The sequence below is a fragment of the Schistocerca americana genome, chromosome X (assembly GCF_021461395.2).
Source record: "Schistocerca americana isolate TAMUIC-IGC-003095 chromosome X, iqSchAmer2.1, whole genome shotgun sequence".
Lineage (NCBI taxonomy): Eukaryota > Metazoa > Arthropoda > Insecta > Orthoptera > Acrididae > Schistocerca > Schistocerca americana.
Window position 1 is genome coordinate 664825062 of NC_060130.1, and position 20811 is coordinate 664845872.

The 20811-nt window shown below is 39.9% G+C and overlaps 1 protein-coding gene across 5 annotated transcripts in view; it reads right to left on the bottom strand.

The window, feature by feature from the left end:
• Window positions 1–3779: 3779 nt before the first annotated feature.
• LOC124554752 overlaps window positions 3780–20811 on the bottom strand; it is a 207831-nt gene continuing 190799 nt past the window's right edge. For all 5 annotated transcript variants that reach the window (XM_047128401.1, XM_047128402.1, XM_047128404.1 and 2 more), the window contains 4 exons: window positions 15180–15346; window positions 9162–9344; window positions 6537–6634; window positions 3780–4051 (listed from right to left, as the gene is read on the bottom strand). In XM_047128401.1, the coding sequence (XP_046984357.1) occupies window positions 4009–4051; window positions 6537–6634; window positions 9162–9344; window positions 15180–15346 (491 nt within the window). In that variant the 3' untranslated portion in view covers window positions 3780–4008. The remainder of the gene's footprint in view (window positions 4052–6536; window positions 6635–9161; window positions 9345–15179; window positions 15347–20811) is intronic.

Genomic DNA, 20811 nt, shown 5'->3' on the forward strand with positions numbered 1-20811 from the left:
GGAGGTAAAATAGGCCCCCATTCGGATCTCCGGGCGGGGACTACTCAGGAGGACGTTGTTATCAGGAGAAAGAAAACTGGCGTTCTACGGATCGGAGCGTGGAATGTCAGATCCCTTAATCGGGCAGGTAGGTTAGAAAATTTAAAAAGGGAAATGGATAGGTTAAAGTTAGATATAGTGGGAATTAGTGAAGTTTGGTGGCAGGAGGAACAAGACTTCTGGTCAGGTGAACACAGGGTTATAAATACAAAATCAAATAGGGGTAATGCAGGAGTAGGTTTAATAATGAATAAAAAAATAGGTGTATGGGTAAGCTACTACAAACAGCATAGTGAACGCATTATTGTGGCCAAGATAGACATGAAGCCCATGCCTTCGACAGTAGTACAGGTCTATATGCCAACTAGCTCTGCAGATGACGAAGAAATTGATGAAATGTATGATGAGATAAAAGAAATTATTCAGGTAGTGAAGGGAGACGAAAATTTAATAGTCATGGGTGACTGGAATTCGTCAGTAGGAAAAGGGAGAGAAGGAAACATAGTAGGTGAATATGGATTGGGGCTAAGAAATGAAAGAGGAAGCCGTCTGGTAGAATTTTGCGCAGAGCATAACTTAATCATAGCTAATACTTGGTTTAAGAATCATGAAAGAAGGTTGTATACATGGAAGAACCCTGGAGATACTAAAAGGTATCAGATAGATTATATAATGGTAAGACAGAGATTTAGGAACCAGGTTTTAAAGAGTAAGACATTTCCAGGGGCAGATGTGGACTCCGACCACAATCTATTGGTTATGAACTGTAGATTAAAACTGAAGAAACTGCAAAAAGGTGGGAATTTAAGGAGATGGGACCTGGATAAACTGACTAAACCAGAGATTGTACAGAGTTTCAGGGAGAGCATAAGGGAACAATTGACAGGAATGGGGGCAAGAAATACAGTAGAAGAAGAATGGGTAGCTTTGAGGGATGAAATAGTGAAGGCAGCAGAGGATCAAATAGGTAAAAAGACGAGGGCTAGTAGAAACCCTTGGGTAACAGAAGAAATATTGAATTTAATTGATGAAAGTAGAAAATATAAAAATGCAGTAAATGAATCAGGCAAAAACGAATACAAACGTCTCAAAAATGAGATCGACAGGAACTGCAAAATGGCTAAGCAGGGATGGCTAGAGGACAAATGTAAGGATGTAGAGGCTTATCTCACTAGGGGTAAGATAGATACTGCCTACAGGAAAATTAAAGAGACTTTTGGAGAAAGGAGAACCACTTGCATGAATATCAAGAGCTTAGATGGAAACCCAGTTCTAAGCAAAGATGGAAAGCAGAAAGGTGGAAGGGGTATATAGAGGGCCTATATAAGGGCAATGTACTTGAGGACAATATTATGGAAATGGAAGAGGATGTAGATGAAGATGAAATGGGAGATATGATATTGCGTGAAGAGTTTGACAGAGCACTGCAAGACCTGAGTCAAAACAAGGCCCCCGGAGTAGACAACATTCCATTAGAACTATTGACAACCTTGGGAGAGCCAGTCCTGACAAAACTCTACCATCTGGTGAGCAAGATGTATGAGACAGGCGAAATACCCTCAGACTTCAAGAAGAATATAATAATCCCAATCCCAAAGAAAACAGGTGTTGACAGATGTGAAAATTACCGAACTATCAGTTTAATAAGTCATAGCTGCAAAATACTAATACGGATTCTTTACAGACGAACGGAAAAACTGATAGAAGCCGACCTTGGGGAAGATCAGTTTGGATTCCGTAGAAATGTTGGAACACGTGAGCCAATACTGACCCTACGACTTATCTTAGAAAATAGATTAAGGGAAGGCAAACCTACGCTTCTTGCATTTGTAGACTTAGAGAAAGCTTTTGACAATGTTGATTGGAATACTCTCTTTCAAATTCTGAAGGTGGCAGGGGTAAAATACAGAGAGCGAAAGGCTATTTACAATTTGTACAGAAAGCAGATGGCAGTTATAAGAGTCGAGTGGTAGGGAAGGGAGTGAGACAGGGTTGTAGCCTCTCCCCGATGTTATTCAATCTGTATACTGAGCAAGCAATAAAGGAAACAAAAGAAAAGTTCGCAGTAGGTATTAAAATCCTCGGAGAAGAAATAAAAACTTTGAGGTTCGTCAATGACATTGTAATTCTGTCAGAGACAGCAAAGGACTTGGAAGAGCACTTGAATGGAATGGACAGTGTCTTTAAAGTTGGGTATAAGATGAACATCAACAAAAGCAAAATGAGGATAATGGAATGTAGTCGAATTAAGTCGGGTGATGCTGAGGGAATTAGATTAGGAAATGAGACACTTAAAGTTGGAAAGGAGTTTTGCTATTTGGGGAGCAAAATAACTGATGATGGTCGAAGTAGAGAGGATATAAAATGTAGACTGGCAATGGCAAGGAAAGCCTTTCTGAAGAACAGAAATTTGTTAACATCGAGTATAGATTTAAATGTCAGGAAGTCGTTTCTGAAAGTATTTGTATGGAGTGTAGCCATGTATGGAAGTGAAACGTAGACGCTAAATAGCTTAGACAGGAAGAGAATAGAAGCTTTTGAAATGTGGTGCTACAGAAGAATGCTGAAGATTAGATGGGTTGATCACATAACTAATGAGGAGGTATTGAACAGAATTGGGGAGAAGAGGAGCTTGTGGCACAACTTGATTAGAAGAAGGGATCGGTTGGTAGGACATGTTCTGAGACATCGAGGGATCACCAATTTAGTATTGGAGGGCAGCGTGGAGGGTAAAAATCGTAGAGGGAGACCAAGAGATGAATACACTAAGCAGATTCAGAAGGATGTAGGCTGCAGTAGGTATTGGGAGATGAAGAAGCTTGCACAGGATAGAATAGCATGGAGAGCTGCATCAAACCAGTCTCAGGACTGAAGACCATATATATATATATATATATATATATATATATATATATATATATATATATACTGTCTACCCCAGTTGATAACAGCATAAGCAACAATTAAATGTATGTAAGCATATCAGTCTTCCTTAACAACTGTGTTAGAATGGCATCAGAGACATCATAACAACTAGAGTGTTATACCAACGATGACACAGTTCCCCTAACACTTAACAAAACGTTTAAGATCTCCACAAAGCATTCAACGGTAGTTAGCTATCTGTCACTGCTATCGATATGGTAAAAATTTATGAACTATCAGAGGTATACAACTGATGTTTCCAGTTTTATTTCATTTATCAAAAACTGTCTAACATGAGCAAAGTTACATAACACAAATCAAGCTTGGCTCAATACAGTGCCATGTAATGTATAGCGTGGCCGCTCCCGCTGGAGGTTCGAGTCCCCCCTCAGGCATGGGTGTGGGTGTGTGTGTGTGTGTGTGTGTGTGTGTGTGTGTGTGTGTGTGTGTGTGTGTGCTTGTGTGTGTGTGTGTGTGCGTGTGTGTGTGTGTGTGTGTGTGTGTGTGTGTTGTTCTTAACATAAGTTAGTATAAGTAGTGTGTAAGTCTAGGGACTGATGAACTCAGAAGTTTGGTCCTTTAGGAATTCAAGCACATTTGAAAATTTGAACATTTGGCTCAATACATCAAATTTGACAGATATCTGGAAGAAAAGGCTGGCCTAAAAGACCATACATCCAACAAAGATAAAATTCTCTAACATTATCAGACAAATATTTTGCAGGAAGTATGATATACATGAGACAATGCTGTGAGAGGGTGCCTTAATCCACAAAGAAAACATAAATTCTTTCTTCATTTCTTTATTACAAATTATATTAAAAGATTTCATAAAATATAGTGACTGTACAAATTACACAATGTACAAACAGTGGCATTTTATTTACAATGCTAGTAGAGGTATTAAATTAACAAGCTGCACAGTCCATAAAACACTCCATCTCAAAAATGGTTTTAAAAAAGCTGCAAGTGTGACAACAGAAAATCTCACACTAGTAAGGCAGTAATATAAATAGGTCCCACAGTTATTTTTTGGTTTCTTCTTCATTCCTTTAAAACTGTTGCTTCCCTCACAGCTGATATCCACCTAAAAAATAAAACAGTTATGTAACACCAACAGTAGTAAAGTCGATTCAAAATTCAGTGACTCAGGTACATTCCGATATGAGTTAAAAAGTTGCATTCTATAATACTGTCTTGTTATACAGAATATGAAATGCTCAGCACATCCAAGGAGAGGCTATGTAGTTCTCTGCACATCAATGGCATAGGTGCTGAAAAAAGGAGCAGTTCTTTCAGAGTTTCACAAAGTACACAATAAACACAAGAGAAATTATAAAATTATATTTTTGACATGCCAATGAAAAATAGCTACAAATGTACAGTTCATGTACAACTGGTTTATTGAGGCAAAAACAGCAGCCAAGTTGTAATTTTAATGGAGTGGTCTGAATCTGTGTACTTTTTTTCAACTTTTTAAAAAGAATGACATTGTTCCTCAATTATATACATCAAACATCATATCTGTGACCAATTTTCCTACACACTACTTACAAGTAGGAGTTACTTTTACTTGTATTAAATGCTTAATGTTGGTATCTTTCCATACAAAATGCATAGAAGAAACTAAAGACACTATGTCACAACGCTCACTTGAAACAGGCAAACAAATCTGTTAAATTCTCATCTTACACTAAGAAAGCCAACCAATAATCACAAATATCTCTGGCATTCAACTTTATCCAATTCTGAATAATGCAAGTTGGAATTTATTTAGCAACTGCTTAAATAACTCTAGCCGTACTTACAGTTCAGTTTAAAACGGGAGTTCCTTCATCAAAATGTGAAGGACAATGGTGCAATCTTGACTGATATTTGAGATAGAAAATGTCAAGTCAGAAACATCAATCACAAGCAAATATAAGTCAGAAATTAGGAACAACATGGAAGAAGAAATAGAAATATTACTTTATCTTTTACTAGAAACAGTCATTCATTGAAGGGGCAAGTTTCACAATGTCATCTCAAATGGGAGATATTTCTTGGTATCAATAAGAACTTAAGCAAGAGTGAATAATTGAAGATGTCCAGGTGACACATAATTGCTTGCATACCCTACTTAAATGAGATGATCATAGATTGTACAGAATAAGCACTTTCCACAATGCTTGTGTACTTTCAAAGAAAAAGTTATACTAAATTATATGCAAATATCGAAAACATCTGTCTGTTGCAAGACAAACATATAAAGGACTGAAGCAAAGGGATTTCTGAAATTTCCTTAGATATAATGTTTTCAGGTGTTCAGCCAATATTTACAGTATTTTGATTATTAATCTCGCAATCTTCAAAAAGTGCTAGAAGGAGAAAGGAAGGAAGATTAAGGTTTAATGTCACGTCACCAATGAAGTCATTAGAGGTGGAGCACAAGTGCAGATTCAGAAACAAAACTATTAGTGTTCTTTTCAAAGAAACCATTACAAAACCTAAGTCCAAATGGCCTGTCAGCAATTCAAATCACGTTTCCGAAAAAAGTGTTCAGTGTCTTAATCACAGGTTTCATTCCCAAAAGGCTTAGAACAAGGTCCCACACAGTTGGCTTCGGGGGAGGGAGGGCCAATTACTGAACAACAGAACGTAATTCGTTATTCTGGGGCCATTAGCTGTAGCCCAAGGAATAAGGTAAGTACTGGTTTAGAGATTATGGGCTTATTCAGCTTGATTTAATGTGTGTTTATTATATAAAAGAAATATTAACAAAGATCAGATTTTTCAGAAAATAAACATAGACCAATTGACGTAAACAGATTTTTCTTAAACCAAGCTAATCTTAAAACTTCCTGGCAGATTGAAACTGTATGCTGAACCAGGAGTCGAACCTAGGACCTTTGCCTTTCAGGAGCAATTGTTCTACCAACTAAACTACCCAAGCTTAGCTCACAACCTGCTATCCCAGTTTCACTTCTGCCAGTACCTCTCTTCTTACCTTCAAAATTTCAAAAAAGTTCTTCCGCATACCTTGCAGAACTAACACTCCTGGTAGACATAATATTGTGGAGAAATGGCTTAGCCACAGCTTCAGTGACTGTTTCAGGAACAAATTTTTACCCTGCAGTGGAGTTATAACCTGCCAGGAAGTTTCAAATCAAGCATACATTCTACAGAACTGTACTGTACATCAACATGTACACAAAGAAAAGAGAAATCATTGTTGTTCAAATTTTGTGTGTGTCACCACACCCACACCCTCCCAACCACACCCACACACAAACACACACTTTTTCAGAAGTTGTGACTTTCGCCAAACAGCTGCAATGTCACCACGGATGGGAGCACGATATGAGATACACACACACACACACACACACACACACACACACACACACACACACACACACACACACAGAGAGAGAGAGAGAGAGAGAGAGAGAGAGAGAGAGAGAGAGAGAGAGAGAGAGAGAGAGAGGGGGGGGGGGCAGTTCGAGGTTTCCTGCATATTGTGGATTATGTGATGTGCAACTACCATTATTTATTTAATGTTGTGTGTGTTACATAATATGATCTAAACTTACCTGTTGGCTGAGTGCTCAGAATCAGCTGAAAACATAAGAGGTGCTTGGCCTTCATGTTTCAGCTGGAACACAAGTTTTGCATCTCTGCCTTCAAAGGGCTGAAAAAAAAGAAAAAAGAGGGGAATGAACTTTTTTGAACATAAAATAAACTGGATAAATATCCAGTAAAAAATATGACAATATTATGAAAAGGATAGACTGCTACTCATACTGTAGTGAAGAAGTTGAGCTGCAGACAGGCACAACCAAAGAAGTGCTAAACATGTGAGCTTTTGGTCAACAGGCCTTCTCCTAATGTACACACACACACACACACACACACACACACAAACACATTCATGCAAGCACAACTCGCACTGTCTCTGGCCAGCAAAGCAGGGCTGCAAGCAACTGCACATGAACGCATGATAGGAGAAGCAACCTGGGTGGTGGGGTTAAGGAGGAGACTGGGAGACTGGGGTGGGTAGAGGGAGGGATAGCAGGGTAGGGGTTGGGGATGGTAACGTGCCACTTGTGGGAGCATACAGGGCAGGGACATGTGGGGACAGGGTCGGGCAGTTAGATGCAGTTGGGAGGTTATGTGCAGGGGGGGGGGGGGGGGGGGTGAAAAAGGAGGTAAGTTGAGGAGGGGAAAAAGAAAAGACTGCGAGTGCATTGGTGGAATAGAAGACTGTTTAGTGTTGGAGTGGGAGCAGAGAAGGGGAGAGGCAGGTGAAGGACAGGGACAAACGAAGGTTGAGGCCAGGGAAGTAACAGGAATGTAGGATATACCACAGGGAAAGTTGACATCTGGGCAATTCCGATAAGCTGGTGTTGGTAGGAAAGACCCGTAAGAGTTCTGGAAACCTCCTCAACAAACAGTGGAGTATGTGGCCTGACAAAATATATAAGGAAAGAACTGCAGTACCTTGTGGTGTTGAAAGAATGTGCATGTCATTACACAGATATGAGCCATGAGGCAAGGGGTTGGGAGGCAGGGGCAGAGTAGGGATGAAAGAGGATATTGGGTAGGTTCAGTGTGCAGCAGAATACCATTGTGGAAGAGGTGGGAAGGATAGTGGGTAGGATATTCCTCATTTAAGAGCACTACGAGAGGTAGACAAAACCCTGGTGGAGAGTGTGATCCAGTTGCTCCAGTCCTGGATGGTACTGAGTCATGAATGGAATGCTCCTTTGTGGACAGATGGTGGGACTTCAGGTGGTGGGTGACTGCATGGGAGATCTGTTCCTGCACAGGGTTGGGAGGGTAATTTGATCTCTGAAGGTCTCAGTGACACCCTTGGCATACTTGGAGAGGGACTGCTCATCACTAAAGATGTGATAGCCATGGGCAGCTAGTCTGTATGGAAGAGACTTCTTGGTACTGATTGGGTGGCAGCTGTTGCGGGTGGTTGATAGGTTTGATATGGATGGAGGTACTGATGTAGTCATCTTTGAGTAGAGGTCAACATCAAGCAAGATGGCTTGTTGGGTTGAGGAGAACCAGGTGAAAGGAATGGGGGAGAAGATGAGGTTCTGGAGGAATGTGGATAGGGTGTTCTCACCTACGAGCCACATCATGAATATGTCATCAATAAATCTGAACAAGGTGAGGGGTTTGGAATTCTGGATGGTTCGGAAGCACTCCTCTAGATGGCCCTGAATAGGTTGGCAGGTAACCACTGCCATACCATGGATTTATTTGTAGGTCTTGCTACCCAATGAATCCACTACCAAGAAAAAATTATTTTAGTGTATGTAAGGCTTAAGAATGTGGTCTAAATACTCCTGATAAAGTAATGGAACATGTTCTTGAAGTCCCTCTAGACAGATTTAATAAGTTTAACAACCAGTGACAAATAAAAAATGTGACTATTAACTGTTTCAAAATCCCTGTGCCTCATAGGCATTTGTCCACACCAATTCTAAACAACAGAGTTGATGAGTTATTTGAGACTGAACCAAATACATCAAACAACATGATAAATGTAAGAGTTCTGGAAACTTCCTCAACAAACAGTGAGGTATATGGTCTAACAAAATATATAAGGAAAGAACTGCAGTATCTTGTGGTGTTGAAAAAGAGAGGGAGGGGGTTAATGATGAAAATGGAAACAAGAATGCAAAAAGCAATAATGGATGAAATCTGTTGGAACAGGTTTTGTGAAAGTGCAGTTTCCTGTAGAAAAGAAGAGATTAGTTTAAGTTTTATTCCAGATGATGTCAGGAGCCAAATATCTGTTGCAGAAATCATTGGCCCACAAAATGTGAATTAATGGTATACCGTACAGCTACTTTCAATGATTCTCAATGGTTAAATAAGTATCTAGCTCAAGGCAGCTGTTGTGATCACAAATGGAGAGAGGAGAGAAAATTGCGTGGGAGCTAAGGTAATGTGACAGTACACAGATTATGGTCAAAGTTCTCTTAAAATAATAAACTTAATATTTTTCTGGCTCTTCTTCACCAGCTGGTGGCATGGAAAAACAGATGTGTAGGGCCTGGCTCATGATATGAATTATGGAAACGCAGGTATGATTTTTTGACAGTCACAAGTGAATTGATACATCAGCAGATTTACAGTTTTATTAATAATTTATTCTTAGATTCTGAAAGACGAAAGATATTAAATTAAACAAAAATTACTTCTTTCATTTGTTCCACAGTATACCCAAGAACTGGGACAGTTTCCAGAGCTGCTACATCTTCTGAAGCCTTATATATGTACAGGACCTGATCTTTTAGAACAAACCAGTAACGCTTCCAAGAATTCTTCTTTCGCTTTAGTAACCAACCACTCATCTGTGATCCTGTATCATTGGCAGTAACCTGTTAATCAACAATAAATATAAAACATAAGTTTATTAAAAACTGTGTAATGGTCAGCTTAATGTTTTAGCTAAGTTTATAATTAGAGTTAGCACTGTAACACAGTAATGTAAAGCCATTTCACTGTAGTGCACTTAAAGTAAATTTACATCTCCAACTTCTTTCCACATCCCAGAGACCACACTCTGTGGGATACATGGAATACAAATAATGTAATCTACATCTACATTTATACTCCGCAAGCCACCCAATGGTGTGTGGCGGAGGGCACTTTACGTGCCACTGTCATTACCTCCCTTTCCTGTTCCAGTCGCGTATGGTTCGCGGGAAGAACGACTGTCTGAAAGCCTCCATGCACTCTCTAATCTCTCTAATTTTACATTCGTGATCTCCTCGGGAGGTATAAGTAGGGGGAAGCAATATATTCGATACCTCATCCAGAAACGCACCCTCTCGAAACCTGGCGAACAAGGTACACCGCGATGCAGAGCGCCTCTCTTGCAGAGTCTGCCACTTGAGTTTATTAAACATCTCCGTAACGCTATCATGGTTACCAAATAACCCTGTGATGAAACGTGCCGCTCTTCTTTGGATATTCTCTATCTCCTCCGTCAACCCGATCTGGTACGGATCCCACACTCATGAGCAATACTCAAGTATAGGTCGAATGAGTGTTTTGTAAGCCACCTCCTTTGTTGATGGACTACATTTTCTAAGGACTATCCCAATGAATCTCAACCTGGTACCCGCCTTACCAACAATTAATTTTATATGATCATTCCACTTCAAATCGTTCCGCACGCATACTCCCAGATATTTTACAGAAGTAACTGCTACCAGTGTTTGTTCCGCTATCATGTAATCATACAATAAAGGATCCTTCTTTCTATGTATTCGCAATACATTACATTTGTCTATGTTAGGGGTCAGTTGCCACTCCCTGCACCAAGTGCCTATCCGCTGCAGATCTTCCTGCATTTCGCTCCAATTTTCTAATGCTGCAACTTCTCTATATACTACAGCATCATCCGCGAAAAGCCGCATGGAACTTCTGACACTATCTACTAGGTCATTTATATATATTGTGAAAAATAATGGTCCCATAACACTCCCCTGTGGCACGCCAGAGGTTACTTTAACATCTGTAGACGTTTCTCCATTGATAACAACATGCTGTGTTCTGTTTGCTAAAAATTCTTCAATCCAGCCACACAGCAGTGTATTAGAGCAGTGTACACTGTACATCATGTCAATAAGTCTGTAGCAAATCTTGATACATTGCTAGCAGAAACACATAAATCTTGCTGGTATTACTTCTAAATTCTAGTTTTCAAATGTTAAATGAAATAAAATTATCTATGAGGGTTGGAACTTAAATAGTGGCAACTATTTATTCACAACTGATTCAAAAGAGTTACGTGTTTGCACCTGTTACTGTCCTTCAAAGCAGTGACCAGTGTCGTGTAGAACCCATTGCCAGTGATGTGGAAGGCATAGTATACCATTAGCAGAGCCTGTTCTGTTGATGGTGCGAATGGAGCGGTCTACTGCCTGTCCAATCTCTGGAACAGTTCTGAAGCGAATACCACGAAGTGTTTCCTTCATCTTTGGAATCAAATCAAAGGCACAAGGACTTCAGTCTGAGGAGTATGGTGGATGGTACACTCCTTACCAGTCCCATTGACCAAACAGAGCAGCCACAGCTTTCACTGTATGCACCAGCGCATTGTCGTGCAAAATGATGGGTGGGTTGTGCAGAAAGTGTCACCGCTTCTTTCCCAAAGCTGGTTGCAGGTGATGCTCCAAAAATGAACAGTAATGCTGTGCAATGATGGCGGCATTCGCTTCAGGACTGTTCCAGAGATTCGACAGGCAGTAGACCACTCCATTCGCACCATCAACAGAACAGGCTCTGCTAACGGTATACTACGCCTTCCACATGATTGGCAAAAGGTTCTACACAACACTGGTTACTACTTTGAAGGACAGTAAAAAGTGCAAACATGTAACTCTTTTGTATCAGTTCTGAATAAATAATTGCCACTATTTAAGTCCCAACCCTTGTATAATGATATATTCAAATGTTGTTATGACATACAATAAAATTTGTTTCAAATGGAGCCAATATAAGATCAAAATAAAATTCTACTGAAAAAAAACTCACAACTTATCACTTTACACTGCAAAGGACACCACAAACAAGTTATTTACCAGTTTAGTTAATACTCCCAGAAACAAATAAGTGAAACGTAATGACAGAAAGATGATCAAATATGTTTAATGTTAACTCTGTGTACAAATATCAACTAGAGATTGCTCCCTTCCAACATAGTATCAGCTGCACAGTCAATCAAACAAGGCGAACTGCTTTCACAGGAAATGCATTGTAATCATTACTAATTCAAATTCAGGAACATTGTTGTTACTAAATGGTACAAACCAGTGTGAAAAATAGACATGTCAGGAAACGACAGATGTTGGGAACTAATATGGAGTGAAGAAAGGAGTAGTTACTGTGAATAAATGCTGAGATGGAAGGAATTAATTTAAATTAAGGCCAGGTTGGTGGCGAGAACCAAGGACATGTTGTAGTGCTAGTTCCCACCTGTGGAGTTATGAGAAACTGGTGTCTGGGGGAAGATTCTAGATGGCGTGTGTTGTGAAACAGGCACAGAAGTCATGACTGTCTTGTTGTAGAGCATGCTGTGTTGCTGGTATACACCCTCTGCCTATGCCCATTCAACCTGACTGATAACTGGGTGGTAATCATGTTTTTATAAAAGGCTGAACGGTGTTTACATAAAAGATGAAATATGGCATGTATTGTTTCAAAGGTGCTCTCCTTTGATAGTATATGTTTTGCCAGTTACAGGGGTGGAGTAGGTGGTGGTAGGAGGGTGCATAGGGCAAGTCTTGCAATGGGAACAGTCACAGGGGTACAAAGTATAGGGTAGGGAGATGGGTGCAGAAGGAGCATAGTGTCTGAAAAGGATATTGCGGAGATTGGGAGGGTGACGAAAAGCTACTCTAGGTGTGATGGGCAAAATCTCAGACAGAATGGATCTCATTTCAGGGCAGGATTTTAGGAACTTATGGCCTTGTCAAAGTAGCTGATTAATACATTCAAGACCAGGATAATACTGAGTGACAAATGGTGTGCTTCGAAGTTGTTTTTTGGAGGGATCGGCACTACCAGGATTGGATGTGATGGCCCGGGAAATTTGCTTTTGAACTAGGCTATTGGGATGTTGGGGTAATTACATCCAGTGAAGCCTGAGGTGAGTATGATGCTGTAAAGAGTCTGCATCTGAAGAAATATGTTTGCCTTGAATGCCAAGGGTGTATGAGAGGGAACATTTGACATGGAAAGGATGGCAACTGTCAAAGTGTAGGTACTGTTGTTTGTTAGTAGGTTTAATGTGGGTGAAAGTGTGTAGCTGGCCTTCGGTAAGGACAAGATCAACGTCAAGGAAAAAGGTATGGGATTCCGAATATGACCAAATGAAATTTAATTGGGAGAAAGTATTTAGAGATTCCAGGAATTTTAACAGGGTAGCTGCACCATGAGTCCATATGGCAATGATATCATCAATGTATCTATACAAAACAAGGGGCTGAAGGCTTATGAACCCCAGGAAAGCCCCCACCAAGTGGCCCATGAAAAGGTTGGCATAGGAAGGAGCTATCCTGGTTCCCATGGCTGTACACCGCATCTGTTTGTACATCGGCCCCTCAAATGTGAAGTAATTGTTGGTAAGTATAAAGTTGATTAAAGTGAGCAAGAAGGATGTCATACATATGGAATCAGGTGGGGGATGCTGGTATAGAGGGAAATGGCATCAATGGTGACAAGCAAGTTGTGTGGTGGGAGTGGCATGGACACGTATTTCAGACGACCCTGCCCTGCCCGTGATGGTACCCGCTGCAAGACTTGACCTATGCAACCTCCTACCACCACCTATTCAAGGCCTGTAACTGAAAAAACATATACTATCAACGGGAGAGGCACCTGTGAAACAACACATCATATTCCAGCTGATAAGTAAACACTGTTTAGACTTTAACATTGGCATGATTACCACCCAGTTATCAGCCAGGATAAATGGGCATGGGCATAGGCAGAGGGCACCACACTATATCCTGCTGCAGAGCATGCTCTACAACATGATAGTCATGGCATCGGTGCCTGTTTTATCGCACATGCCATCTGGAATCTTCCCCCAAGACACCAGTTTCTGAGAACTCTGTAGGTGGGAACTAGCACAACATGTCCTTGGTTCTCGCCACCAACCTGGCAATAATATATGTTAATTCCTTCCCTCTCAGCATTTATTCACAGTAACTACTACTTTCGTCATTCTATTTTTGTTTTCTACATCTGTCATTTCCTGGCCTGTCTATTTTTTGCTGTCCCCTTCCCACCTCTGTTACATACAGTGCACTTAGCTTTTCACTCTTATTAACTCATGTATGATGTTTTAGTAGTAATCTCTGTCTTGCATACTGCCCTGTCTTCCACCTTTAAGGTTTTCAAATCTCGTCCAGTGCAGTCCCCAACAATCAGTTATTCCTTCTCATACCATCTGGTAAGCCTCTCCTGACACAGGGTTCTGGGTAACCTCTCCAGCCCTTTTTCTTCACCCCTCATCCTTCCCCTTCAACTCTTCTGCCAGAAGGATCCACTGGCTCCAAAAGCTTGTAAAAGTTAAACGTTTTTGTGCTTGTGTTCTCCTGCTGCCGCTTTGTGAATAGATTTTTTATCTATCCATTTACATTATATTGTCAATAACTGATTATTTTCGTTGTTATATTATACAGCCAATAACTATTGATACAAAGGAACACTGATGTGATGATCCAGTTATCACATTCATTTCACTTTCTAGGACTAATAACTCAGACAAACTGATGAAATGACACTTTTAGCCGCAGCAGATTTGATATACATTATGAATCTTAAGATTTTGAACTATTAAAATCTGAAAAGTTATGGGGACTGTCCACATACTGTGATAAACCTTGCAATGATCTTGCAACTACACATAAATATGGGACACATTGTGAGATTGAACATACTGACTCCATGAAGGTGGTATCACATAAATGACTGCCAAAAATGAATAATATGACTCAAATATACAACATCTCTTCCATAGAACAGTTGGAAGTGTTTCCAGGAAAGAGAGTTGAAAACCACTGCACTCACAGAACTCCCTAAGGTGCTTGTCATGTAGCTACACCCAAGGGACTTATGTAGATTATTGTATGCTACAGATGTAGCGAGGGATATCCCCTTTTCATATCCTATGAGAGCTGTACAAGGAATCAATGTGCTATTCATCTGAAAGGATTTTGGAAAAGTGCAGAGAATTTAAATAAAAATGGCTTGCCTAACTTAATATATAAAAACATAAGTTGACAGGTATCATAACTAATACAAAGCTATGATGATTGATGAGTGAAGCAAACTCAATGTAATAAGTCTCCTGCATTAAACACAGCTCAGTGGTAACGCCTTCATGAAGCTATTATTGAAGCACAGGCAATATTTCCATCCCCACCCATAATACCCAAAAATCCTTAATAACGTGAAAACTAATTAATTAACTGAATTCCAATGAAATGGTCTCAAAAACTTCCTCACCCTTTTACATCGCTCTATATCAAACACACACTTTAATAATGCAAATTTTAGGCAAAGCCATGTGCTTAAGGTATCCTAATATACAGAAAAGAGCAATTGTTTGTTTGGAAGGCAAATTTGTAATACATGGGAGCAGTTAATAAAAATGTCACTACCATGCTAAATGACACAGTAATCTTTGAAAGACTCACCTCCAGCAGTCGCTGTGGAACGTATTTCTTAAACTTCCTTCGGCCATTGGAGCCCAATTTTTTAAAATGTGATTTTATTTCACAGTATTTTTGACCAAGTTCCTCATAGTCAGTTATTCTCAGCTCAGTTTCAATGCAGTGTTTCATTCTTCCCTCATTCTGAAACTCTACAGCAAAAAAAATGGTTAATATTAGAGACATATTTTGCCCAACGACAATTTAGAATTGCTTTAATGTAAACGCAGCATTTTTAATTTCTTTATGTCCTGTATTCTATACTGCCTTTTAATAATCAGACAGTGATAAATTATGAACAAGGTTGATACATAACAAACTAAATTTCAAAAACAAATTTCCAAGTTTCTTTTTCCTTTTTAGGATACACTTTTTACTGTGTTTTCCACTTTGCTTCCCAGCGTAAGTTTTCATTTCCATTTTATATTTGCTCTTCATCAGATTACTTCCTGCCTTCTTTTTTCCTTTGGTATATAAAAAAAACTTTTGTCTATATTCTCTGCTGGCAGCAAATCACATCATATAGCTCTTTCACTACTCAAACAATCTCACTTTTACACAAAAGATATTCCACTTTTATTCCTGACAGATTAAAAACGAACTAGGTAACTCGGAAAAAGAATGTGTACAGATGTTGCTTTAACAGTGTGCAACAGATTAAGAGTGCATGAAAGAACATAACTCTAATCATACATGGGTTCCGTGGTCACTATTTTTCCAATTCCAGCATACTTCACGGACGAAGAAGGTCCAATCATGAGGTGCTGTTAGCCACTTATAATTTAGTACCAGTGATAAATTTCCCTAATTAAGTTGCTCCAGATAGTAGATCCCTTATAGATTACGTAGTCGTACAAGTGGAAATTAAGAAACACATGCCTGTCTTGGGGTAAATGGATTGTTAGATTATGATGCACAGTTAGTTCAAAAACAATCAAAAACAATGAGAATGATTTATGACAAAACTGCTGAAGATTTTAAACAAAGCTTAAAAAATGTTGGCCGCGGTGAAGTTTATGATGAGCCTAAAACTAGCTCTAAACGAAACATTAAAAAATTTGTTGTGTTTTAATCCCTTTTTGAAGACAGTTTTCCTAAAAGATAATTAAATGTAATAATGAAAGTCATTAAATAAACCCTGGATGGCTACAGGTACCAGTCTCTCTTCACAATGAAAATGGACAAATACAAAATAAACAATATCGTAAATCACCGTGGCCTTGCATCATCGCGATGTTTCGATGAGTTTCCTACTCATTATCTTTAGGTGAAGTGTTGGGTTTATGTCCAGTTAAGTTTCTTTATAGCTACTGGACTGAAGACTCCTCTTCCAAGGACCCAACAGGTGCGACAATTGTGCCAGGACAAGTGGTGATGTGGGGGCCCCACCACTGGTAGAAGGGGGCATCCAGGTGTCTAGTCTTGGTGCTGGCTGTCTGTTCTACCCGCTGCCTCTACCACTTCCACATCAGAGTGTTGCTGATGTTTTTTTCCTAACATCACATCCCATGTGGAAGTCAGTTGAAAACTGTTATCCCAGTTGACAAGATTGTCATGTACTCTAATTTCCACTGTCTCTTTGATGACTGAACCCGAGAACCTGTTGGCATGCACAGCAGCTTTGACTGTTTACAAACAAACATGTGTCTTTCATTGATACTGTGCTCTGCCACTGCAGACTTGTCAGTCTGGCTGAGGTGAATGCACATTACATTCTGAACAGCACTGCGAGATGCATCGCTGTATCTGGCCATTCCTAACTTGGTGTGGTCAGTAACCAACAAGAGGTTTCAGTAGCTGTACCAGATGTTCGGCCTACCACACACTTGTATAAATTCACCAACTGACCATGTGCACCCTCACTAAAAAGCAACTTTCTCCTATAAAAAAACTGTAGAGCTCTTGAGCACTCCACACTCATGCACAGGAAACGCTATTGCCAGTCCTCTCAGTTTTCCACACTGGAACAAATACCTCAGGGATCACTAAGTTGCCAAACACAGATGTCAAAACTACTACTGAATCAGCATCTCCACTTCAGAGAGTCAATGACTCCAACACCCTGGAGGGCTACCGCCCAACTACTCGATTTCACGAGCTCTCAAACTGTTCCACAAAATTATTTCACTTTCAAGCTTTCCAGTTAATCATAATCAGGAGCAGAATACAGACATTTTCAATGGCCATTTCCCACTCCTGCTAATAGAGCTCCCGTAAGGTGCTGCTTACTAGCTGGCTTTTCACAAATATGGATTCTATTCCTACTGTACCATGGAGGATAAGCTACTTTCTCTTTCTACCAGCATGAGGGCTTTGTCCTGAAAGCAATTTCCTCCACAACAACACTGGTAGATTCAGGAGGTATGACCTTTAAAGAGTTTTTTTTATCTTTTTCAGAATATTTGGCCACATAGTATTGTGCTACCAGAACATTGCTCATAATTAATGCCTGATTTCCTGAATCACATGCTCACCGCACTTTCTCCTATCCCAAACCCTTTCAATCTCTCTTTTCACACCTTACTAACAAACTGCGGACCATTAGCCAACAGGACTGCCTTTTGCACAGCTACCTTCAGACAAAATTAAACTAACAAACATCTCATTAAAGCCTTTCTGGTAGCCCTTCTCAAACGGCCACTCGGTAAAGGTCCTGCCAGATCCACACACACCAGTTTGAATGGATACTGTGGAATAATATTTTGCATCTCTCCCACCCCTCTTTGAATATAGGACTTAGTTACTTGGCGAAGATATCACATAGTTTTGTTTTACATACTTGTCTCAGTGATAGGTAGAGTGTAAAGACATGGATAGTATATTTCTCATCTTGGAAGACCCAAAGTCACCACACTTTTGTGAGATGCCCTGACGGTTTTCATGATTAGATGTTCAGGTATGCAAAATCTCCAGTGGTTTGAATTTCTGAGATCTACAGAACAATATATCATTGAACATTTGATAGTAAAATTTCTTTAATTTATTCCTCTCTTGCCATATACAACCAGCTGTATTCTATTTACCCTTTCATCCTTCTCTTGCTCCATGATTATAATTATGAATTTACCCTGTATTTTTTTCTGACCTTATGCTTTCAGAAATACCATGACTCTGAAACATCCCAGTATGTCTGATAATGTTCAGGAGTTTCCCCATGATCAGGCTCCATAATGTCACACCTGTTTCTATCTGTTTCCAATAATTCTTTGCTTGGTTCCTCTTGCCATTCCTCCTGATGTTTATGATTCAAAAGCCACATACAGAATCTGTGTATTCTCTACTAACTGCAACTCATACTTTTCTTGTGTTCCATGCCTACTTTGGTACGGTTCCCACAAGTGATACTGTAATGGCAGTGCTCCTGATTCTTTTGGAATTCAGGTACTAAACTACTCACAAACATTTACCAACTAGTTTTTCTTCTCCCACCAAATTCTGAACTGCCTATAAGTCCTGATCATTGTAATTGTCGGTGTCTCACAAACTGGTTTAGAAATTCTATTGGGTGTCACCTCGAACTTCCCCAGAATTTATTAAAAGGCTGACTGCCTACCCCTGTGCATAAAATCTTAATTATGCTGAATGGGAATCATATCCTGACCTACTGTTTCTATTTTCATGTCCACCTTGCAAAATTTAATTCTTGAGATTTCACTTCCTCCCCGATTTTCTCTCTATTCTCTCATATACCCATTCAAAACCTCCTTAGTTTTTTCAGCCAGGTTCTGGATTTATTATGTCATTTCCTCTCTCACTGCATAAACTGAATCTAGTCCCTGCATTATCTCTTTCTTCTTCTTATCATCCCTTTCCTGTCTCTCTTTCTCATCTTTTACCATTTTCTCCCTGATTTCCCTCATCCCTTTTTCCTTTCCCTATTCCCTCTTTTCTTTTTCCTTTTTGTTCTTACATTTTCTTCTTCGCTTTCTTCTTTTTCTCTTCCCTTAGTCTCTTCTCTTCGACCTTTTGAGCTTTCCTGCTCTTTTTCTTAATTTCTTTTTCTACACTTGTCCTCTAGTTGTAGACCTTACCTTACCTTCAGGTGACACCTGAAAGTGTATTTCTTGCTGTATGTTGTAGCTTAGGCAGTGACACAGATTTCCCAGATTAATTCTCTGTACTTCTGCACATGTAAAATAATGTCTGCATAAGGGTTGCCAGCTCAGTTTGACCCCTGAGACAAGATTAAACTTCTCACTACTCCGATGTCAATGTCCTGTAGCAATCCAACTTCTATCAGGAAGATTCTGGACTGGAATATTTACACCACTAACAGTTCATACACCACCTCCAGCTTGCTCCTAATCACTCCTGCCATTTTTCTCCACAACAAAAAGAATCAGGAATGCAGTTAAAAGTCAATGCATAAAGAGTGTACCAAAACATCACACTCCAATTCCCCAAGAAACAAATATAATTTACAGGCTTCACTGAAAACCTTGCCAAGTCCATTTTGTTGAGTAAAACATCAACTATCAAACTAGCTATTCAACTCCACAACCAACTTGAGAACTCTGCCTACTAAGGATATCCACCCATGCCAAAAAGCAACACTATAATATGAAAAACACTGAACACTCCATATCAATGCATGGGAATCGCACTTACCAACCTCTCAGCTTTCAATACTGGAAGGAATACTTCATGGATCACTAAGTCTCCGAACACAGAAATCAATACTATTCTCCAGTCAGCACCTCCATCCCAGGGAATCCATGACTGCAGCACCCAGGAGGACCACTGATCAACTTCCTGATTTCACGAGCTTCCAAGCTGCTCAATATTATTATTTCACTTTCACTTCTACCTAATCAGAATCAGGGGCAGAAAGGAAACATTTTCACTGACCATTTCCTGCTCATGCTAATAAAGCTTCTGTGAGGTGCTGCTTTCCGGCAAGATTTAAAGAACTTTTTAAGTGATGGGTGTTGGAAAACAACGACTGTGATGGAGAAGGGGAATTACTCATTCTTAAAATCAGCCTAGCTGGCTCTGACTGCAATCCATTTAAGAAGGATTAGGGGAAGACTGGCTCATCATGTCCAGGACAAACAAAAACGCCCTTCACCCTCCAGCTGAAAACTGGTAGAGTTGACTTATAATAGAGAACAGGGCTGTCATATATGGCCACTCAGGAAATGATTCATTACAAACCAAACAGAAAACAAATGGGAAATCAGTCTACTGGTCATATGGTCAACAAAACAGGGAATTGACTCACATAAGTAACTCTGGCTAATGGCAGATCGCTACGGCCTGGCACCTACAAATGTACAGTGTTAGACATAAAAACTGACAGCCGGCTGGTCGCCACAGAAACTAAGTCCAAGTCGTTCACTTAAGCTGGCAATAAAACCGACCGCCCCCGACAACACTAAGTCGAGCCATCTGCACAATCTGGCAACACTGTAAGGTGCGTAAGTGTTGTCTATTTCTGAGATGTTGTCATGTTGTGTGAGCCCGTGGTCTAGTGGTAATCGTCATGGATTCCAAACTTATAGTCACGTGTTCATGTCCAACTGTATCTCTCTCTCTCTCTCTCTCTCTCTCTCTCTCTCTCTCTCTCTCTCTCTCTAATCATATTTCAGCCCTTGTCGAAAGTTATGAGTCTGATTGA